We start from the raw sequence: 23,328 nt of genomic DNA, 5'->3' as shown, positions 1-23,328 counted from the left end.
CTTTCAAAAAGAGGTCATTGCTCTATCAATTAAATATTACACAATGAATATCACTCACTATTTAAATCAATATCATTCTGATAATTTAGTATTAAATCACAGAGGACCCACCCAGATTCTTTTGTCTTAATAGCACCAGTTATGCTTCAAAAAAAAACTTTTAAATATACCTTCCCTGCTATTTGGGAATTATTATTTTCCAAGTACTGTCATCTCATTTGATTATATAGAAATATCAATAATGTTTAATCAACAGTAACACCCAAAGGAATAGGTAACTTACCTTTTTATTGTTAATGGTAGAAACAACATACTAGAAAAAAAGATAAAAATTCCTCTCTCCCACTTCACTCCCATTTAAGACATATTCCTCAATTTAAAATTGAGAATGGTGCTGAGAAACACTGCACTAAAATCTCCTGGTCACATAGATGGCAGGTTTCCTGCATCACTGTCAGAAGAACTCCAATTCCAGATGGAGGGGAGAGAGATCTAGAGGCAGTAACTGTTATGTTTCTCGGTAGCTGCACTGCAAAGTTAGCAATAGTACAGCACAGCACAGTTAGTGAAGCTACTGCCTCAACTCCAGTGACCAGGATTCAATCCTGACCTCCAGTTGCCGTCCGTGAGGAGTTTGCATGTTCTCCTATGACCACTCTGATCAGACGTTCAGTCACCTCCTACATCCCAAAGCTGGTTGGTTAAATGACTACTGTAAACTTTCCCCAATGCAAAAAAGGTAAGTGATCAGATCAAGCAGAAGTAGATGAGAATGCCGGCAGAATAAAAATGAGAATAGTGTAAGTGTCTGCTTGACGGTTGGGATGTACTCAGTGGCCCAAAGTGGCTGCCTTCACACTGTATAACTCCATGAAGCACAAGTGATGCAAAGTAAGATTCTGCAGAGCCAAATGCACTAACACTGCATTTCAGAGCAAGAAGCAAAAACCAGCCGAACACTGGCTAAATAGTACCTTCCCTCCACACAGTTAAACAAGTGCTTCATTCTCTTTTAACATCTGCAAAGACTTAAAACAATCATATCACAAGTTAAAGCTGCACATATTGTTTCTCATTAGAACTTGGAATTTTCTCTGCAGTTCTTTTACTGAAATACAGGCTGGCTGTCCCTGAGTAACAAACAAGTTCTGTTTTACAGACGCCTATAAGTCAATTTTGCTGACAAGTTTGAAAATACACAGAAATCACTCAACATAGGAACGATACTCCACTGAATTGTAACGAGTGGCAGTGAAACACAAAGACAAAGAACAGTTATTAAAGGTGGAGAGCGCAGAGAGCGAGAGCAAGACATTAGTTCCATCGTTCGTAAAAACTAACATGTGAATTTGGTAACATTATGGGAGCTCATTCCTATGTACGTTTGCCAGTAAGTTAGGCATTTATAGCTCAGGGATGACCGATACTGGAACTGGACTTGACTCTGACTGGTAAAAGAAATGTTCATCCCACTTGTTCTTACCATGGGTTCCCTACCTGAACTCAATACTTTGCAAAGACAAAGCAACACAGCTCTCTGAAGGGGTTGGGATAACACAACAATACAAATCACTCTGTGCAAGTACAGCATCGTAGCTAATAAAGTGTTTGCCCATGCATTACTAAAAGCACAAACTGTACTAGAAGCCAGCTATGGTAACAATGGGCCAGTAATCAATCTACGGAAGGGATTAGAAGGCAGATTGTACATCCCTTCAACACTGTGCTTCCACCAGACAGGTAGATAATGTTCCCATGTGATCAAACTAACTTCCCCATGGATGGCCCCAAGCCCAGCTGTGAAAGAAGCAGGGCTGAGCATAGGGTAAGCAAACCCATCCCGGAAAAAAATCCATGCTACACAAATGCCAACAGAAGCCTCAAAGACCTCATTCCTGGCAGAACCAAGAAGGCTACACCTGGGGACAACTTGAGAGACTGGCCCGGGACAGAAGACTCTGTCTAGCTGCTGTCGGTGGCATATGCCGCACTACGGGTGATAGGCAAGTAAGTGAGTGATCAAACACTCTGGGTAATTTGTGGTATCAAACCAGAGCCCAAACATTTGTATCACATTAGAAAATGAGAGAGAGATTTAACTGAGATAATAAAACCTTCAGGGAACTAGACAAGGCAGATAAGTATAATCTTTTTCATACAATGAGACCAATAATCAATGATCACAGGTTTATTACAAGTATTCCCCAGGCCACAGCATGGTTCCATTCATGTGAACTGTTTGTAACAAGTTGGAAATGTGACATGACCAAATTTCCATATGGTAGAAGACTCCATGACAGCAAATCCATCCTGACCACCTCTCAAGGACTGAGTGGAAAAGCTCAGAGGAAAGTTGAGGAAACTTTTTTAAAAATTTGAGCCATAAGATGACTGCCCACAAATTTCAGCCTCAAGTGTGCAGTGAGGTAAGAGTGGAGGATTGGTGAATGTGGAGGAGCAGAAAGGACACAGTAACAGAAAACCTACTGCTTGGCCAGGTTGTGCTTTAACAAACATCAAGTACCATTTCTATGAGGTTACGGACCAAGAGCAAGAAAGTGAATCTCTGCTCGTTGGGCTCGTCCCCAGCTGGCATAGACATGCTGTACTGAACAGTCTGCCGTTAGCTGACAACTAAAAGCCCACTCAGAAATATATGACCAATCCTGGACTGACTTCAATATCCATCGTTGGACCCCAGTGAGTAGATTTCCCAGGAAACAATCATTGGCAACCATGAAGGACTCTCATTGATTCTCCCTGGCCACCGTTAAGGGGACTGAGCCAAATGACACTGTGTTAAAACTCCCATCCCCCAAGAATACTAATTCAATTTAACAGTTTCAACCCGACCCGAACCTAGCTCAAAAAGGTCCAAGCACTCAGTATTGGAAAGAGTCATCAGGAACTGAACTTCTGCCCCTGAAATGTGAGCAATGACTACAAAAACCTTGCTTCTCTTTGAGTTTACAACCTTTGAAATTAAACACAGTAAATAAATCTGATCCATTGTAAAACAGTAACAGTAGCAGAGTGGAGTTTGAAGTTTTGGTAACTCATAGAACGTGGTGAATAAATGACATCTGAAAATAGTGGGAGAGGTACCATATGCATTGTATCATTAAGTGCTGGATAGGTGGCAGGAGCTGCAGGAAGTTATTTAATACAGCTTCACAAAAGTGACACATCAACAGGTCAGACTGATCTCAGAACCTCTGTACTGGAGAGTCCTGTGGGACCTAGTTGCTTGTATATTACTTTCATTATTAAAATCTCTTTCTCAAAAAAATCCCCCCATATATGAACATAAGCAAGGGCTAAACAATTCCACTCTCCATTTAAAGACAAAGTAAAAAGCAGACTTCCAATACAGAGTTGTTGGTCTTGCATCAAAAGCAAATTGCTATTGAACTATCACTGAATTACAGTCAACCTAAGAAGTGGCTCCTGATTCCTTCTCAACTCATTCTTCCTCCTTAGTCAAATTCACTTATTGATACAAGCAACACACATAACATGCTGGTGGAACGCAGCAGGCCAGACAGCATCTATAGGAAGAAGCACAGTCGACGTTTCGGGCTGAGACCCTTCATCAGGACTAACTGAAAGAGGAGCTAGTAAGAGATTTGAAAGTGGGAGGGGGAGGGGGGGATCCGAAATGATAGGAGAAGACAGGAGGGAGAGGGATGTAGCTAACAGCTAGAAAGTTGATTGGCAAAAGGGATACAAGGCTGGAGAAGGGAGAGGATCATGGGACGGGAGGCCTAGGGAGAAAGAAAGAGGGAGGGGAGCACCAGAGGAAGATGTAGTGAGAGGGACAGAGGGAGAAAAAAGAGAGAAAGAAAGAGGGGAAAAAATAATAAAAAAGTAATAAATAAATAAGGAATGGGGTAAGAAGGGGAGGAGGGGCATTAACAGAAGTTAGAGAAGTCAATGTTCATGCCATCAGGTTTTTATTTAAGTGTCCTATTAATGCAGTAATTGTACCTGCCTCTACCATTTTTTGCCCCTCAGGTTCCCTGTTAAATCTTTCCCCTCTCAACTTAAACCTATACTCTCTAGTTTTAGACTCCTCTACCCAAGGAAGCAGACTGTAGATTCACCCTATCTAGGCTCCCCCGATTAAGTACTAAATTGAAAAAGATTACATAACAGTACCTCTTCTCTTCCAAATAACTTACTGTGCCGAGATTCTTTGCATCCTTTTCAGTTTCTCCCCCCTTTCTGTTTAACAGATTCCTACTGATTAAACATATCTGCCAGTGGAATTGGAATATTATTGTCACATGCTCTGAGATACAGTGAAAAGCTTGTTGTGCATAGTGCACTAAGGTAGAACAAGGTGAAACAATAACAGAATACAAAATACGAGGGGTGATTGATAAATTTGTGGCCTAAGGTAGAAATAGTCGATATTAGAAAACCTAGCACATTTATTTTTCAACATAGTCCCCTCCAACATTTACATGCTTAGCCCAGCGGTCGTGGAGCATACAGATCTTGGACCTCCAGAACCCACAATAGGGGTGATTGATAGGTTTGTGGCCTAAGGTAGAAGGAGATGAGTTATACAGCTCCCACTACATGCACATGCAGTTCAACTCTTTCAGTGATTATGCAGAAAGTTTGAAGTTAATAACTCATCTCCTTCTACCTTAGGCCACGAACTTATCAATCATCCCTCGTGAAGTTACAAAGAAAGTGCAGTGCAGGTATACAATAAAATGCAAGGTCATAACAAGGCAGATTGTGAGGTCAAGAGTCCATCTTATCGTACTAGGGAATCATTTAATAGGCTTATAACAGTGGGACAGAATGTGTCCTTGAGCCTGATGATACGTGCTTTCAGGCTTTTGCATTTTCTGCACAGTGAAAGTAAGGATAAGATAGAATGCCCAAGGAGGGTGGGCCATTAATCGTTAATTGCCTCAGGACTTGCACCACCAGGTTCAAGAACAGTTACTACCCTTCGTTCATCAGGATCTTGAACAAAAGGGGATAACCATACCCATTCTATTTCTGATGTTTCCACAACCAATGGCCTCACATTAATGACTCTATCTTGTTATCTCATGCTTTCATTATTTATTGCTATTTATTTATATTTGCATTCCCACAGTTCGTTGTTCATTGATCTTGCTTAGTTACTGTTCTATAGACTAGTTAAGTATGCCCGCAAGAAAAAGAATCTCACGGTCATATGTGGTAACATGCATGTACTCTCATAATAAATTTTACTTTGAACTTTTTAGACTGCAAATTTGGGTGCAACTTATAGAGTTCTTTTACTTAGATCAAGAACACACTTGTATTCAGCTTTACATTGCTACTTATGGGCTCTAATCAACCCTTCAAACACGCTTCTGTGCTTTGTCTCTGCAAATCTAGACATTGTCTGTAAAATGCTTAAAACCTTTTGACATCAGCATAGCACTAGATGTTGGAAAATTTCTGGAGTTGAAATAATCTCCAAGGACATTCTCCGGTACATCCTACTGCTGAAGGCTATTAAAGAACACAATGTTAACAAGTCTTCTCTCATCTCTTTTTGCTGGGAACAAAAATGTGTATTAGGCACAGTTGAATGATTTTGCATTTGATCACCGGAGGACTTATTTTGACACAGATTGCAATTGACCATGATCTCCTTCAATAACCAAGCTTAAATCTGTAGATGAGTTCGTATTTTGGACACTCCTTGGTGGTTCTACCAAAAAAAACAATGACTTGGATGCTGTTTTGTTAGAGAATTGTTTACATACATCCAAAACCTTAAGTTTTCCTGAACCACAATAGCAAAGTACAATGGCTATACGGATACAGAATGTGTAAATAAATACCCAGCTTTAGTAACAGCATTGATGCATCTCTCATCTTGAGGATACTGACCATTCCAATGAAACATGGATGTTTGGCATACTGACAGGTGGCAGTGGAGGAGTCAGGTCAATAAGTGAGTTTTGGAGGTAGTGTGTTTAATGAAGGCAAACGAGATGAAGGAGTACACACTAACTGGTGTAGAGGTAAAAAAGGATCCCTGTGTGCTCGAAGACGGTGTGACATCCTCAGTTGTCCAGGGCAGGGAGCAGGGAGGCCAATTCTCAAACCACAAAGTACAGCTGGAGTGTTCTGATCGCCAAACCACAAGGATGCTCCTGGACTAGAGAATGACTAGGGACCGACTAAACTAGAGTTCCTTGGGACCAAAGCAGTTGGCAGGAGACTTAAAATACAAAGACATCTTACAGAAGATAGGAAGAACATATTTTCAAGTAGCAAAGCCAGTACAAGGAGGCATTATTATTTTTAAAAAGGTGATTATTAGAATGAATTGAGATCTGAGGAACAAGTATTTCATCCTATGTGCTCTGTGTTGTGGGGGAAAGAATGGAGAGGAATAATAACTAGTAAATAGGATGTGGATTGTGCTAATGTGGTAACAGGGAACAGCAGATAAAAGTAGAGACATGGTGACAAGTAGAGCAAAGTAGAAAAAAAGTACAGTAATAATGACACCCCCACAAGTTTCAGGAACTTCACTAATTATGTTATAGCATGCACCCACTGTTGCAATAGGAAATTGGATTTACTGTTAGACATGTGGATAATCATCTTATTCTGTAATCAGGGCCTAGTCTGTTAATTAATCTTGCCGCAGCCACCACTCTGTCATCAAGATGCTGTTCTACTGATAATCTTAAAGCTGTACAAATATACACTCAGGTAGATCAGCTTTGACTGGTTTCCTGGTGCACACAGTTTTTAATAAATCACCCGTTAGTTTAAACACCAACTTCATGTTATCTTTCAGTTTGCTCCTACACTCAGTAATTCTCTGCTCATGTAGCCAATGGAGACAGAAGCCCTCGGTATTAGGACTAATGTAACTGCCGAATGAGATTGGCTGGAAAGGATTTTATTTTTCCATCGAAGAGCTTAATGGTGGTCATAAACACCCTGCAAGTCTCATTCATATGAAAGGCATCGACTTTTCAAACCCAGTTCCTGTGTTAGATGTTCTCTGTTCCATGTAACCAACTGAGCCAGCAGAGAGCAGATGAGTTAATGGCTATATGAGTTGCCAAGAAAGGATGCACACTTGTGACTCCCCAGTGCAAATGCCTTGGCCAAATGTTTTGAAGATTGCCAAGTTACTTGGATGGTGGGGAGTGGGGAAAAGTGGGGTCATAGAAATATCATTTTCTCTCAACCCACTTCAAAATAAAATAGTGGGTTTACATCTGACACATTTCACCCTGGCTTGTGATGGTGTTAGTGATGGGATGGAGAGAAAGAGAGACTCAACAATTAGGTATGACTCAATATCCAAGGAAGAGGCAGCATTGGATCTACCTCGGAGAAGTGAATTTTATGTGAGCTGTTAATATGATAACCGGATGCAAGTTGAATGTGCTTGGGGGTGAGGATGGGAATGTGTGGAAGATAAAAAGCTTTTCACTTGAAAAACAGCTGATTCAGTGGGAATCACATTAATGAAAACAAACTGGCGTAGCCTTTAGACCGAGCACCCTCCCCAAAAGCAACTGGAGCAGAAACCAGAAACTCTGGGACAAATAGAGAAATAAATGAAAGGATTAGAAGCAAATAATAACCCCAGGATGATAACAATTGGGTCCAAGCCAAACCTACAAAACACAGAGTGTAGCAACAAACAAACCGCTGGTAGAACGCAGCAGGCTGAGCAGCATCTGGGGGGTGGGGGGGGGGTGCGCAGTGGGAGGAATTGTTGATGTCTCAGGTCAGAACCCTGCATCAGGATTTGACACAAAACCTCAACAGCTCCTGCTCCCCCCACCCCCATCCCACATGCTGCTCAACCCACTCAGTTCCCCAGCAGTTTGTCTGCGGCTGCAGATTCCCACATCCGCGATCTCTCGCGTCTCCAAACACACATCGAAATACAGTTCGAAAGGCTGAAAGGAAAAGTGAAGAAAGACAGGTAGAGAACAAACTGAATCAGTACAAGAACAGATCTCGGGCACAGGTACTAGGAAGAATGGCTTTTATTTACATAGCATTGTCAAGACATGAGTAGAACTTCCAAACAGAATTTGATACTAATATACGAGGAAGCAATATCTGAATAGACTGTTAATCACTTGATCAAGTAGGTTAAGTACACAAGAAGCAAAGTCCTCATGTCTACTCAACCTACCTTTCAATATGAACATACACTTAGTAGCCACTTTATTAGGTGCTTCTGTACACCTGCATGTTAATGTAATTATCTAATCAGACAATCATGTGGCAGCAACTCAAAGGATAAGAGCATGCAGACATGGTCAAGAGGTTCAGTTGTTATTCAGAGAAATGTGACCTAAGTGACTTTGACTGTGGAATGATTGTTGGTGCCAGTTGGGATGGTTTGAGTATCTCAGAAACTGCTGATCTCCTGGGATTTTCATGCACAACAGTCTCTAGAATTTACGGAGAATGGTGGGATAAACAAAAAACATCCATTGAGTAGCAGTTCTGTGGGTGAAAACACCTTGTTAATGCGAGAGGTAAGAGGGGAATGGCCAGACTGGTTCAAGCTGACAGGAAGTTTACATCAACTCAAATAACCACACGTTACAACAGTGGTGGGCAGAACAGCGTCTCTGAATGCATAAGTCAAACCTTGAAGTGGATGGACTACAGCAGCAGAAGACCATGAACACCACCGAGTGTAAATGATTTATGCTGACATCAACAGTAGGGTGTTTGTGAGGAAATGGCACCAGGGAAACTACCACCATTTATCTTGGAGGGGAAAGAAAGGAAGTCCTCGGTGGCATTAAATTCTTGGACAGGATTGTGCCCCCAGTACCTCTCACCCTGCCCCTACACCAGCTCATTGTGGGTCCTGACAACCCTGATGCCTCAGTTCTGTAGCTGATCTGGGAATGGGGCAGCAGGCTATGAGTGGTGACCTGCTTGTTAGATATCACATACAAGGGTAACACCCATCCCAGCAGCATCTGCAAGCTGTCAAAGGCCTATTCCACTCTGTTTCAATGTCACTGATAATCAGAGATTTTAAAAATTGAATCATTCAAAATTAAAATGAATTAAGAGATATTAACAGTAGTTTAATGTGTGTTTAAACTTGAGTAAAACCATTAAGATACAACAAAATAAAACAGAAAGACTTAGCTGAATGTCCCTTTAGTGAAGACTATGAGCCTGTGGGAATAAGAGGCATCAATGGTGCTGCTGAGGCAAGGCAGAAGAGCCTGTCCATCATTTTAAGGTGGTACCCCTGGAATCAATACCAAGTGCTAAGAGGAAGCACAAGGTCAGAGGCATTAACACAGAAGCCACTGGTTTGTACATTCCTCCTTACTCAACAGCTCTAACAGAACTGCAGGTTGGTCAACAACACAATCCCATCCAATAATTTGCCTTGGTTTCACAGGAGGGTGTGGTAGTCCAAATGAGTGCACTTGAGGAAGAACACAAAGTGGATAAATTTAGAAAGACTGCTGGAACTGGCACCCTGATGGCATGCACCCTACAACTGTACTGAATGATGTCAGAAAGAAAACAGCAGACAGCCTTAGAAATGGAAATGTGCCAAATGACTAAAGAGCCGCCAACACACCATCGCTGCTCAAAGAGATTGATAATGTGATAACCACAGCCAAGTATTTGAAGCATCGAGTTGTCACAGATGATGTTTCCATTTATGGGGAATTTAAAACAACATTAAATCCTAGAGCTCTTCCCAATGAAGATTTGATTACAATGAGGAAGATTACGCTCTTCGCAAGGCACTCTGTAGGTGTTTTCCAGTCCCACATCAGGTTAAAAGTAATTTAGCTAAACGATAAGCTTTTGCAGTGGGCTCTATAAGCAGCATAAAAAGAGAATCCTCCCAATAGAGCAACAATCAACCTGGTGGAAGAACTCAGGAGGTTGAAGAACATCCACGGCAGGAAAGGAACTGTTGACACTTCAGGTCCCAATGCAGGGTTCTGACAGTTCCTTTCTTCTCACAGATGCTGCTCAAAGTATTGAGTTCCTCCAGCACAGGTTGCTCATTGATCACAATTCCAGCATCTACAGTGCCTTGTGTCTTCCTAATATCGTGGACAGCCTTTATAATACAGTACATAAATCACTCTCACATTGTACATTTTTACAAAGGAAGTGTTTCAGTATATGTCTTACCTATAAGTGGGGGCTCATCTATTGTAATGCCCTGAGATCTGAGGTGTTTCTTGATACAGGCTAGTCGTTGTACATTGGGTCCCCACCGTCTACCCAGTTTATGCACATGCTGAATCTGAGTCACAAACCGCATTTCATCATTCAATTTGCACTCAGGCCTCCAGTCTGAGGGAGGGATTACCCGGCACATACCATACTTCTCTGTCTGAGTTCTGACAGCTTCCATATAAGCTAACGGGTCTTGAAACTCTTTTTGGGTTGGCCTGAGAATGGGAATTTCTCCAACCAGTGCCATGCCAACTTTGTTGCCTTTCTCTTGTTTTACTGAAGAGTCTTGCGTCTTGTGAGAGGACTCTGTAGCTGAGGTAGAACTATTTTCGCTGGAGGCACTTTCCAATTTGCTCTGTGCTTGTTTGCTTGGAGTGTTCTTACCTAAGGAAGCCTTCCTAAGCCTCTGTCTTTCACTGTTCTTCACTGGTGTTTCACACTTTATTCGTCCATTAGGTAGAGCTTTTACTTTTGTATTTGCTTTATTATCTTCGGCTCCTGCAGTACACGGAGCAGCTTTCACTCTCTTTGAAGGTGATTGTGGTTTTATTATCTGCTTCAGCTCCTCATGCCTCCTCTTGGAGGTCCGCAGTCCTTCCTTTACCTCTCTGACTTCACCTTTAGTGGAAGCTTTCCCATTCATCTTTCCATTTAGTTTGACACAGCTAAGGCCAGCACCATTTGAATGGGATGTCCCATTAGATAGCACCTGTTTTCTTGATTTTGCATTGCTGCTTTCAGTTTTCCCTGAGATTGTATGGTTAACAGCTACACTGGATTTAACATGGTTCGGTTTGGTTTCCTTGACCAGTTCTCTCTTGGCTTTGGTGTATGTAACGTTTCCCTTTGTCACCGTTGCAGTGTACTTCACAGTCTTGGACGGTGAAGGTCTAACCTCCCTATTCTTTTTGGCACAGGATGCACTCGCGCCTGTGGATAGAGTCTGAGCAATTCCGTTCATCCCTCTCGAAACCTGCCAATAGGACAAAAAAAAAGCCACTGGTTAACTGTTAATGACATGGGATCCCGGCTCACAGCAACCAACCTTCACCCCAATCTTAACAATACATCCACAGTATGTGACAAAGGATGCTCAGTTATGTGAGCAAACACTGCACCAATTCACACACTGAACTGAACCAGGGAGGAAAGCTGAGGCTACCTATACATATCTCGGAGATGAATCTAAACCTTTTGAAAGTCAAAGATAGAATGTAACCAAATAAGCCAAGTTAATACTTACCAGAAGTGAGGCAAAAATAGAAATACTTCCTTTTTCTGTTATTTGCACAATCAAACTGAAAAAGGGTGTATTTTTTGTTCCATCTTCTCCATGATTAAACGTATCACTCCCACCAGCCAGCCATGCGAATGACCATTTCCCCAATTACTGCCTCAGAAAAGCAGCCAAGATAATCAAGGAACCTTCCCACACTGGTCTTTCCTCCCATCGAGCAGAAACTTGAAACACAAACTACCAGGTTCGAGGGGTCAGCTTCTATCCTGCTATCATCAGACCCCTGAACAGAATTCCCAAGCACTGAAAGATTAACCTTTCAACTTCCAACCTAGCTCACCATGTTCTTTGCACTTCACCTACACCACTTTTTCTGGAACTGTAACACAATATAGTTCCTTTTTACAATCCAGTTGGACTTAGGCATGTAATGATCTGACTGATGGCACATAACGAAAAGTTTTTTGTTGTATCTCGGTATTCATGACAGTAATATACCAATAAACTTTATGGTCTTATTCTATATTCTTATTGTTTCTACCCAAACAGGATTGCTCAGCTGTAGCTCCCCTCCTTCCAGTTAGAGCATATTCTGGGGTTAGGCTATATAGCAAATATCAATTTTACCAGCAACCTACCTTCAGATTTGAATGTGGATTTCAGATTGGATTTAAAAACACAGCTCAGAACAATGGGTTCCCTAGAGTTGCAGGTTGGGGTCAATTCCGCTTAGATGTCAGATGCTGCATATGCACGAATGCAGCCTAGAGTCAGTGGGGATTAACATTCATTTTGGGTGTCTGGTGTGTGGCTGCGAAGAAAGAGCTGTGTGAAAACTATATGTATTTCAAAGGAAGCATTGTAGATACATTAAAGCTATAGAACTGTCCTGCTGTTATCTTTGATCTTCAGCATATAAAAATGTCATATAAAAATGGGTCAGGAGGGCTCTTCTAACAAGAGTGTCTCAATATGATGCCTGTTGCTGAATAAAACACTTCTATATTTACTAGCTTCAGTGCCTCTCCGGTGACTTTGTTCATGTCACAACACTCTCCAAGAGCACAGTAGTTCCTATACCTCTTATCGATAGCATAAGTGAAAACTGTACATACTCTTCTGTAGGGGTTGAGTGGGGGGGGGGAAGGAAGAGAGTTAAAGCAGATTAGTATAGTCAACATGGTGATGGTGGGCCAAGGGGCCATTTGCGCACTAGAAAATACTGTGACTTACTCTATGAACCCCGCCCTTCCATTTTCCCAAATAGAGGGGGCAGAAAAGAGCAACTAGCTTACAATTATTAGCCACCATTTATCATAGAAAAAAAATTACAAAACAGGAAACCACCGGAAATCCAAACAACTTGACAAGCTTCTGCACGGCAGCAAATATAGTTGCTTGAAACAGATCCAGAGGGAAGCTGTGTCATAGACCTGGTATAACTACAGGTTGTTCAGGGTGACTTTCTCTGCAGGGGCAATGATTGTGAAGATTCTTCTCCTGACCCTTGTTTGGGCTGGAAGTGGGAAGGCTGATGGAGATGGTCCAAATTTCTGGTCCTGACTACTACAGAGATTTAAGGTTGGGTATCTGAACACTATCCAACAGCAGACTGTGGTTGGTGGAGCAAACATCCCCCAGCAAGCAGATTATGTACTATCAGAAATGAGAAAGGTAACAAAGGAGGAACTAGCAAGAATTATTTTTAAATGAGAGCCCAAAACAAGCGAACAGCTGTCTAAATTCAGCAAGACATTTTATTCCTGCTTACACAGACGCCATTCAGTTGGAGAGTGAAGAGAAGGCTGATGTATTGGAAAAATACGAACATATCTTAACCTTACAAGCAAAAGCAATGTAATAATGTGGGGAGCTTAAAACTGGACAAAAACTCCAGAACTCTCAAAAGATGACAATGGTTATCAAAGTTAAACAGCTTGATCAAACTGGGGCAAACTTTAGAATGTTGCTCTCTAAATATGGATGAAAGAAAAAGTGGAAGGCGATGTAGGAGGGGAGCATTAGATTGATTATCAGAGTAGGTTAAAAGGTCAGCACAACATTGTTCGCCAAAGGGCCTGTACTGTTCAGTGTTCTAATGTGAATGGAGCAGTCAGACAGCACTGGATCAGAAGTGTGTCACTAAGGCAGGAGAAAGGAGGAAACTATAACCTAACAGAGCTATCGTTGGCATGTGCAATAGTCTGAGACTTTGAATTATTAATAAAACAAATATGAACCAGCTTATATGGTAGCATTGCTAATGTTACAGCCTACCAGAATAATGATGAGAACAGGTTCACTCCCCTACACCACACAGGAGGGAGCCAGCTCTTCTCTCCTCCCATCTTCCTGATAACCTATCCTCCCTCATACTACATCAACTCAACTGTGTCCCATCCACCTACACTGAAGGCAATTTATAATGGCCAATCAAACCACCAGCACATCTCTGGGATGGAGAAGAAACTCGAGCCTGCAGAGGAAAACAGTAGCACACATGAAAACTCCACATTGACAGCACAAGAGTTCGGGATCAAACTCAGGTCCTTGGAGATGGGGTGCAATCTGCTACAGAAACTGTCACCTATTTGGCTACACTCTCCTTAGAGGTCCAGTCAAGATTCAAACTAATGGCAGATGCCTGAGGGGTCAAAATGGCACAAGCCACTGTTGTACACAGTCTATCCTATCACCCATCTTGCAGGCAACCATTCCAGAGACTAGTTATGGGTTTCAACACATGACCACTAGAAATTCGGTCAAAGTATTGGGGGTAAGGTATTGGTGTGGGTGGAGAATTGGTTAGCAGACAGGAAGCAAAGAGTGGGAATAAACGGGACCTTTTCAGAATGGCAGGCGGTGACTAGTGGGGTACCGCAAGGCTCAGTGCTGGGACCCCAGTTGTTTACAATATATATTAATGACTTGGATGAGGGAATTAAATGCAGCATCTCCAAGTTTGCGGATGACACGAAGCTGGGTGGCAGTGTTAGCAGTGAGGAGGATGCTAAGAGGATGCAGGGTGACTTGGATAGGTTGGGTGAGTGGGCAAACTCATGGCAGATGCAATTTAATGTGGATAAATGTGAAGTTATCCACTTTGGTGGCAAAAGTAGGAAAACAGATTATTATCTGAATGGTGGCCGATTAGGAAAAGGGGAGGTGCAACGAGACCTGGGTGTCATTATACACCAGTCATTGAAAGTGGGCATGCAGGTACAGCAGGCGGTGAAAAAGGCGAACGGTATGCTGGCATTTATAGCGAGAGGATTCGAGTACAGGAGCAGGGAGGTACTACTGCAGTTGTACAAGGCCTTGGTGAGACCACACCTGGAGTATTGTGTGCAGTTTTGGTCTCCTAATCTGAGGAAAGACATCTTTGCCATAGAGGGAGTACAAAGAAGGTTCACCAGATTGATTCCTGGGATGGCAGGTCTTTCATATGATGAAAGACTGGATGAACTGGGCTTGTACTTGTTGGAATTTAGAAGATTGAGGGGGGATCTGATTGAAACGTATAAGATCCTAAAGGGATTGGACAGGCTAGATGCGGGAAGATTGTTCCCGATGTTGGGGAGGTCCAGAACGAGGGGTCACAGTTTGAGGATAGAGGGGAAGCCTTTTAGGACCGAGATTAGGAAAAACTTCTTCACACAGAGAGTGGTGAATCTGTGGAATTCTCTGCCACAGCAAACAGTTGAGGCCAGTTCATTGGCTATGTTTAAGAGGGAGTTAGATATGGCCCTTGTGGCTACAGGGGTCAGGGGGTATGGAGGGAAGGCTGGGTTCTGAGTTGGATGATCAGCCATGATCATAATAAATGGCGGTGCAGGCTTGAAGGGCCGAATGGCCTACTCCTGCACCTATTTTCTATGTTTCTATGTTTCTATGTTTCTATGATGCAGCTCAGAATGGATCCTGGAAATCTGGTCATATCATCTTGTCAAAAATTACTTTTGCAAAGAAAACTGTGCCACCAGAGGGAACCAAAGAGCCTCTGTGTCAGAGGATCTACTGATTATCAAAATACTTAACCAACAAACCAACCATAAGTGTCTTGAAAATTCCACCTGAAAGTGATTTTAATTATAGCTCTTCATGAAAACAACTTATTGAACATTAACCTTAAGAGTTATATTATTTTGATAAGAGATTTCTTGTGTTAATGTATTGTCATCCAACAGATCACATGCCCAGAATAAATCATTCCTGGTCATGTGCTTCAAAAACAAATATTCCTTGCCCTGCTTTCCTAAATTTAGTGCCTCAAGGGAACCAATAGTTCAACTTCCTTGTCAAAAGCAAAGTGCAAAACTGGACAAGGAATAATTGAAAACCCAGGACATGTTTCAGTGCATTGATTTCAGGTACCCCAGCCCTGCCAACTTTATTCCCCAAGGCCTACAGAAATATTCCAGATATACAGCAGTTCCCCACTTTACATGGCTCAGTACTAAACCGGGAATGAGGTTTACATGGCTCAGTACTAAACCGGGAATGAGCCTTCAATGTCCGTAGATCCCAATGACATTGAGACACTGCAGATTCTAGAAGAATTTGCCCGGAAACTGTTTTAATTATAACTCTTTTATTAATGTTATGAGTGTTGCAAGTTGGCAAAGAACAACACAGTAAGCAGCAGTTAGATGTTAATTTGTACAAATTTAAAGCCTTTCCAAAAATAGGAAGCTACAGAAAATAAGAAGCAAATCGTAAACATGAGAAAGTATGCAAGCAACACACACTAAATGCTGGAAGAACTCAGCAGGTCAGGCAGCATCTATGGAAATGAATAGTTAGTCGATGTTTCGGGCTGAGACCCTTCTTCAGGACTGAGAAGCAAGGGGGGAAGATGCCAGAATAAAAGGGTGGGGGGAGGAGGTAAGCTGGAAAACAATAGGTGAAGCCAGGTGGTGGGAAGTAATCTTTTAACTTTGCAGCATCTTGTATTGATGCCAACTGCTGAGTGAACCAAATGGGTTCAGTCTTAATGTGGGGCCTACTGTAATGCAGTGCCATTCTGAAGCTTAAAACAAAGTCATGAAAACTGCTTTTCATCCTAGCCTTTGATCAGGATGTCTCACTGTCTGCCAGGCAAATCAACAAAAATTATCGTGTCACTTCAAACAGAACATACTATGAACCAGAAGAATGAATATAGAAAATGCACTGGCATTCTTCAACAGGCAGCCAGCCTCACAACAGCACAAGCAGCATTTACTGGACAATTAAATACACCAACCAATCCCTGTTTCATTGCCACGTGACAGAGCTCACTTTGTATCTGCACGGCAGCCCTTGAGAAAGATTTCCAGAAAACACAGGTGGCTTCTTTATCTTTCAGGTGAAGTGGGGAGTAGGTGAGCCTTGTTAATCCTGCTGCACTGAAGATGTCTAACATTGATGACCATCTTCACTGAAGCCTGGATAATGGGAAAACTATTTATCCAACATGCATTACTGAGTAATAACTTCCTGCTAGACATATCGTACTTGAGATATGGTGCTAAACTGATTGCCCATCTTCTTCCTGGTTGTGGAAGATGACCCAACAAACGGGAGCCCCTCCCACTCTGGGTCAATAAGTAACTATCTACCAAATTCATTGCAACAGATTAGGAAGGTAGTGTAAGACCAAAATTCAAAGGATCTTGATATGTGCAAACTCCCTGTTGTCAGCTGAGATTACAACAGCGACCTCACTCAACAGAGTTCCAGGACAGTCCATAAGACCATAAGACAAAGGAGCAGAAGTAGGCCATTCGGCCCATCGAGTCTGCTCCGCCATTTTATCATGAGCTGATCCATTTTATCCTATTTAGTCCCACTGCCCCGCCTTCTCACCATAACCTTTGATGCCCTGGCTACTCAGATACCTATCAATCTCTGCCTTAAATACACCCAATGACTTGGCCTCCACTGCTGCCCGTGGCAACAAATTCCATAGATTCATCACCCTCTGACTAAAAAAATTTTTTCGCATTTCTGTTCTGAAAGGGCACCCTTCAATCCTGAAGTCATGCCCTCTCGTACTAGACTCCCCATCATGGGAAACAACTTTGCCACATCCACTCTGTCCATGCCTTTTAACATTTGAAATGTTTCTATGAGGTCTCCCCTCATTCTTCTAAACTCCAAGGAATACAGTCCAAGAGCGGACAAACGTTCCTCATATGTTAACCCTCTCATTCCCGGAATCATTCTAGTGAATCTTCTCTGTACCCTCTCCAACGTCAGCACATCCTTTCTTAAATAAGACGACCAAAACTGCCCACAGTACTCCAAGTGAGGTCTCACCAGCGCCTTATAGAGCCTCAACATCACATCCCTGCTCCTATACTCTATTCCTCTAGAAATGAATGCCAACATTGCATTCGCCTTCTTCACTACCAACTCAACCTGGAGGTTAACTTTAAGGGAATCCTGTACGAGGACTTCCAAGTCCCGTTGCATCTCAGAACTTTGAATTCTTTCCCCATTTAAATAATAGTCTGCCCATTTATTTTTTCTGCCAAAGTGCATAACCATACACTTTCCAACATTGTACTTCATTTGCCACTTCTCTGTCCAATCTATCCAAGTCTCTCTGCAGATTCTCCGTTTCCTCAGCACTACCGGCCCCTCCACCTATCTTTGTATCGTCAGCAAACTTAGCCACAAAGCCATCTATTCCATAATCCAAATCGTTGATATACAATGTAAAAAGAAGCGGCCCCAACACTGATCCCTGTGGAACACCACTGGTAACCGGCAGCTAACCAGAATAGGATCCCTTTATTCCCACTCTCTGTTTCCTGCCAATCAGCCAACGCTCTATCCACGTATGTAACTTTCCTGTAATTCCATGGGCTCTTATCTTGTTAAGCAGCCTCATGTGTGGCACCTTGTCAAAGGCCTTCTGAAAATCCAAATATACAACATCCACTGCATCTCCCCTGTCTAGCCCACTGGTAATTTCCTCAAAAAATTGTAATAGGTTTGTCAGGCAGGATTTTCCTTTAAGGAATCCATGCTGAGTTCTGCCTATCTTGTCATATGCCTCCAGGTACTCTGTAACCTCATCCTTGACAATCGACTCCAACAACTTCCCAACCACTGACGTCAAGCTAACAGGTCTATACATTTCCTTTTTGCTTTCTTGCCCCCTTCATCGCTAATGCCTCCGCAATCTCCACAGCTACTTCCTTCAGAACACGAGGGTGCATTCCATCTGGTCCAGGAGATTTATTGACCTTTAGCCTATTCAGCTTCCTGAGTACTTTCTCTGTCGTAATTGTGATTGCGCACACTTTTCTTCCCTGCCACCCTTGAGTGTTCGGTATCCTGCTGTCTTCCTCAGTGAAGACTGATGCAAAATACTTGTTCAGTTCCTCTGCCATCTCCTCATCTCCCATTACAATTTCTCCAGTATCATTTTCTATCGGTCCTATATCTACTCTCACCTGTCTTTTACTCTTTATATACTTGAAAAAGCTTTTAGTATCCTCTTTGATATTATTTGCTAGTTTCCTTTCATAGTTAATCTTTTCTCTCTTAATGACCTTCTTGGTTTCCTTTTGTAAGGTTTTAAAGACTTCCTAATCCTCTGTCTTCCCACTAATTTTTGTTTCCTTGTATGCCCTCTCATTAGCTTTAACTTTGGCTTTGACTTCTCTTGTCAACCACGGTTGCATCCTTTTTCCACTCGAAAATTTCTTCTTTTTTGGAATATACCTGTCTTGCACATTCCTCATTTCTCGCATAAACTCCAGCCACTGCTGCTCTGCCGCCTGATACAAGAGGTCCTACAATCTATTGCTAGCACCAGAGGATCCTGTGCCAGCGGCGAGTGGAGGAAAGTTTAGAGGAGATGTCAGAGGTAGGTTTTTATTTTTATAGAGAAAATGGCGAATGTCTGGAACGGACTGCTAGGGGTGGTGGCAGAAGCGGACACAACAGGGACATTAAAGAGACTTTTATATGGGCACTCGGAGGGAAGAGCAATGGGGAGTTGTGGGTTGTGTAGGAGGGAAGGGGTAGATTGATTGTGGAGTATGTTAATATAGGTCAGCACCATATCGTAGGCTGACAGGCCTGTACTACACTGTCCTGTTCTATATTCTGCATAGGGTCTCTTTTCTTGCTGTGACTATAAATGATTAAAAAGCATGATAAATTTATGCAAAGCGGACTTCAGGTAGCAGTTTACACCAGTTGATGATGCTACACAAGTTATCTATATCCTCAAGTATTAAAGGAAATGGGGAAGGGGAATGGTATGGAAAGAAGCAGAAATGAGGAAGTGGATTCTGCCCAGCCACATCGGAAGGGGGAACTGCCTCATCCAAGTTGCACGAAAGTGCCCCGCCCAAAGCCAGAGGCATGTAATTAGATCCAAACACACAGGACAACTGGCTGGGGAAAACAATGCCAAGATTACTTTGTTTAATCTGACAATGTGCTTGGAGGAACTTTCGGAGGGAGAAAATTCCTGTTATGGGCAGAGACAATGTGTTCCCTCATAGAGAGGTCTAATCTGCCACATAAACTCGAAGTATGCAGAGGCCCATCACCAACAAGGGCATCAAGTCTAATTTACTGAGAGCACAGAACAGTACCAGGCTCACCGAATAATGGGTGCTACCCTGGCAAGGCTATGAGATCATGCCCATGCCACGTTACTATGAATAGAACACAGCAATGCTGTTCTGACATCCTGTTACCTCAGTGAATAATGCTGCACACCAAACAGCTCTGAAAACATCCCACCCAACAAGGACGAGGCACAGCACTCGAGTGAAGCTTTTGCAGCCACCATCAGCACATGATCCTCAAAACTTCCCAAGGTGATTCCGTTTACATCTTGATTCAATGAAGCCAATTCATCTCACTCCACCTGAAGAAATAACTTGCAAACACATTACCAACCTAATTTGAAAGCATATTATTACCCTTTGTACAGTCTTTGGGGAATACCCCCTATAATGGTATTTGGGGTAACACAAAAGTAGAAGAGTCAATACAAAATTGGTAAGAATATATGATGCAGAAAGGCGGAAGAGAAAGGAGAAGGGTAGTCTCTGTACACGTGACAAGATCTGTGACATGGTGCTTACGTCACAACAGAGCCATATAATTACACAGCATTGAGTTCAGCAGTACAGACTGGACCACCTTCTCCCAGTTACAACTTATTTATTTTTCATTGCGAGTTAGAGCACAGGGTAGGCCCTTGCACCAGCCAACAACCCCAGAGTTAACCCTAACCTAATCGCGAGACAATTTACATTGAACAATTAATCTACTCACTGGTATGTCTTTGGACTGTGGGAGGAAACCGGAGCGTCTAAAAAAATTCCCACATATTCCACGGGGAGGACATACAAGTTGGACCACCATTAATTTTTTTTTAAACCTATTCCCATAGCAACTGAAGTTCATGAAACAAATGGCTACTGTCCCACTAATAGCCCTTTCATTATGAACTATCAATCGCTGCTAAAAAAAGGAACGTTTGGTAAAAGTTATGAACAGAATCATGTCAGTGGAACTTTTCCCTATCGTATTTTATTAGAGTACTGGGATACTTACACATTCCTAGCAATTCGAGCTACAGTACTGTGCAAAAGCACATTTGCACAGTACCATAGTAATTTTATATATTGCACGGTAATGCTGCTGCTGTAAAAATAAAGACACGAGAGTGACGATAAATCTGACATACGGGTCTCTACTATGGACTGAGAGTGGGAAGGAGGCAGGGAGAGGGAATCATGGATGGGAAAAGCGAAAGAAAGGGAAGGAAGTGGGAAGCAGAAGGGAGACATTCTGTAATGATCAATAAACCAATTGTTTGGAATCAATTGACCTTGTCTGGTGTCTCAGAGCTGGGAGTGGATACCCCCACCCTGGCACTCCATCTCTGCAAACTGTTGCACACCCCTCCCGCAGCAGTCCACCCACCCCTCCCGCAGCACTCCACGCTCGCCATTCCTGACATCCTTTGCTCCCGCCAGATTTACAAACTTGCTCTCTGCTCCACGGTAACAAATACAGTACTCTGCAAAAGTCTTGGACACCCGAGCTACTGCTCCTGCTGCAACTGCACCTTTTTATGGCTGATACACCAGTAGAAAATATGCTTCCAATGAATTCTGATGCTTCAATTATTTGCAGGAAACTCCAAGTACAAAGGGCAAATGTTGCTTTTGGCAAATTTTCTATTCTAACACATCCCACCACCCCCGCTAACTTCAGGGGGTCCCAAAAGTGCTGTGGGAATTTAGGAGCTTACAACCATAAAGAAGGCATCATCTTAGTATGATCAAGTATTTCCCTGAAATTGGAGTCAAACGTATCGGGTGGCAAAAGAGGCTTTTGGCACACTGGCCTATATCAGTCAGGGTACTGAGTATATAAATTGGGATCGTACACTGCAAGACGTTACTGAGGCTACGGTAGGTGTTCAGCTTTAGTCACATTACTTACATGAATGATACCATTCAGCTGGAAAGAACATAGAACATAACAGCACGGCACAGGCCCTTTGGCCCACAATGTTATGCCAACCACAACATCATTTACAAAGATGTTCTCAGGACTCAAGGAAAAAAGGCACAGGAGCCTCAGGACTCTCACCACCTGAGTGGTGAATCTGTGGAATTCTCTGCCACAGGAAACAGTTGAGGCCAGTTCATTGGCTATATTTAAGAGGGAGTTAGATATGGCCCTTGTGGCTAAAGGGATCAGGGGGTATGGAGGGAAGGCTGGTACAGGGTTCTGAGTTGGATGATCAGCCATGATCATACTGAATGGCGGTGCAGGCTCAAAGGGCCGAATGGCCTGCTCCTGCACCTATTTTCTATGTTTCTATGTTTCTTCATCTCATGATCTCTGTATTTATTGCTTGTTTATGTACTACTATTATTTTTTCTTCCTTTTTGTATCTGCAGAGTTTGCTGTCTTTTGCACACTGGTTGTCCACCCTGTTGGTGTGGTCTTTCATTGATTCTATTACAGTTATTGAATTTATTGTGTATGGCCACAAGAAAATTTATCTCAGGGTTGCACAAGGTGACATATATGTACTTTGAAAATAAATTTACTTTGCACTTTGAATTGGATTATAGGGATTTGGACAGGTTCAGATTTTTTTTCCTTAGAGCATAGGAAACCGAGAGATGATCTTGTATAAAGTTACAAGGAACATGGCTAAGGTGAATGCATGGAGTCATTTCCTGGAGCTGAGGAATTACAAACTAGAGGGCAGAGACATTAGGAGAAAGGGGAAAGATTTAGCAGGAAACTGGAACAGCATCTGGTTTAACACAGCGCTGAAGTTTAGCGACTACTTGCTGGTGCCACTGAAACAAAGAATGCAACTAAATACTTTCCTATTTCACACTTTTTCCAGTAAACAATTGTTGCAAACAGTGGCCTATGGCTCCCTTATCAGAGTTAAGCTGAATCACCTGTGTGACTGGGCATTTTTTTGCGGTGTGGGCTGGTGTCTGGTACGATTGTAGCATGCCCGTGTCAGAGATGCTGGAGTGGACTTGTGGGCAATTCGATGTGACAGAGTCGAGGCAAGACGAAGTCGAGGAAAGATCTGAGGTTTGATTGATTTAACAGCCGAGCCTTATTGGAAAGGCCGGGTACTGGGTGAATTGAGGCAGCAGTGCCCAATTCTGCGGGTGTATCAAAGTGGCAAAGAGCAAGGAACAACCCAAGGTTTGGATGATTTAAGCACTGGGCCTGATTTAGTCAGGGTCGGAGGCAAGGGACAGTCTAATTCAGTTCACTGCTCTGCTGTGCTTACTCATCTCTGAGCTGGACTGAGGCTGTGGCCTGCAACTAGTGGACTTCTGGATCAGCTGCAGTGATGCCTG

The 23,328-nt window shown here is 42.6% G+C and overlaps 1 protein-coding gene across 1 annotated transcript in view; it reads right to left on the bottom strand.

The window, feature by feature from the left end:
- The window catches only part of LOC134358046 (protein Jumonji-like), a 375,614-nt gene that overhangs the window by 49,585 nt on the left and 302,701 nt on the right, over nucleotides 1-23,328 (bottom strand). The window contains exon 7 of the mRNA XM_063069931.1: nucleotides 10,174-11,194. Coding sequence (XP_062926001.1) covers nucleotides 10,174-11,194 — 1,021 coding nt within the window. The remainder of the gene's footprint in view (nucleotides 1-10,173; nucleotides 11,195-23,328) is intronic.

The sequence above is a fragment of the Mobula hypostoma genome, chromosome 17 (assembly GCF_963921235.1).
Source record: "Mobula hypostoma chromosome 17, sMobHyp1.1, whole genome shotgun sequence".
Taxonomy (NCBI): Eukaryota; Metazoa; Chordata; class Chondrichthyes; order Myliobatiformes; family Myliobatidae; genus Mobula; species Mobula hypostoma.
The sequence above is the reverse complement of the archived record's forward strand: the minus strand, read 5'-3'. Positions and strand labels throughout refer to the sequence as shown.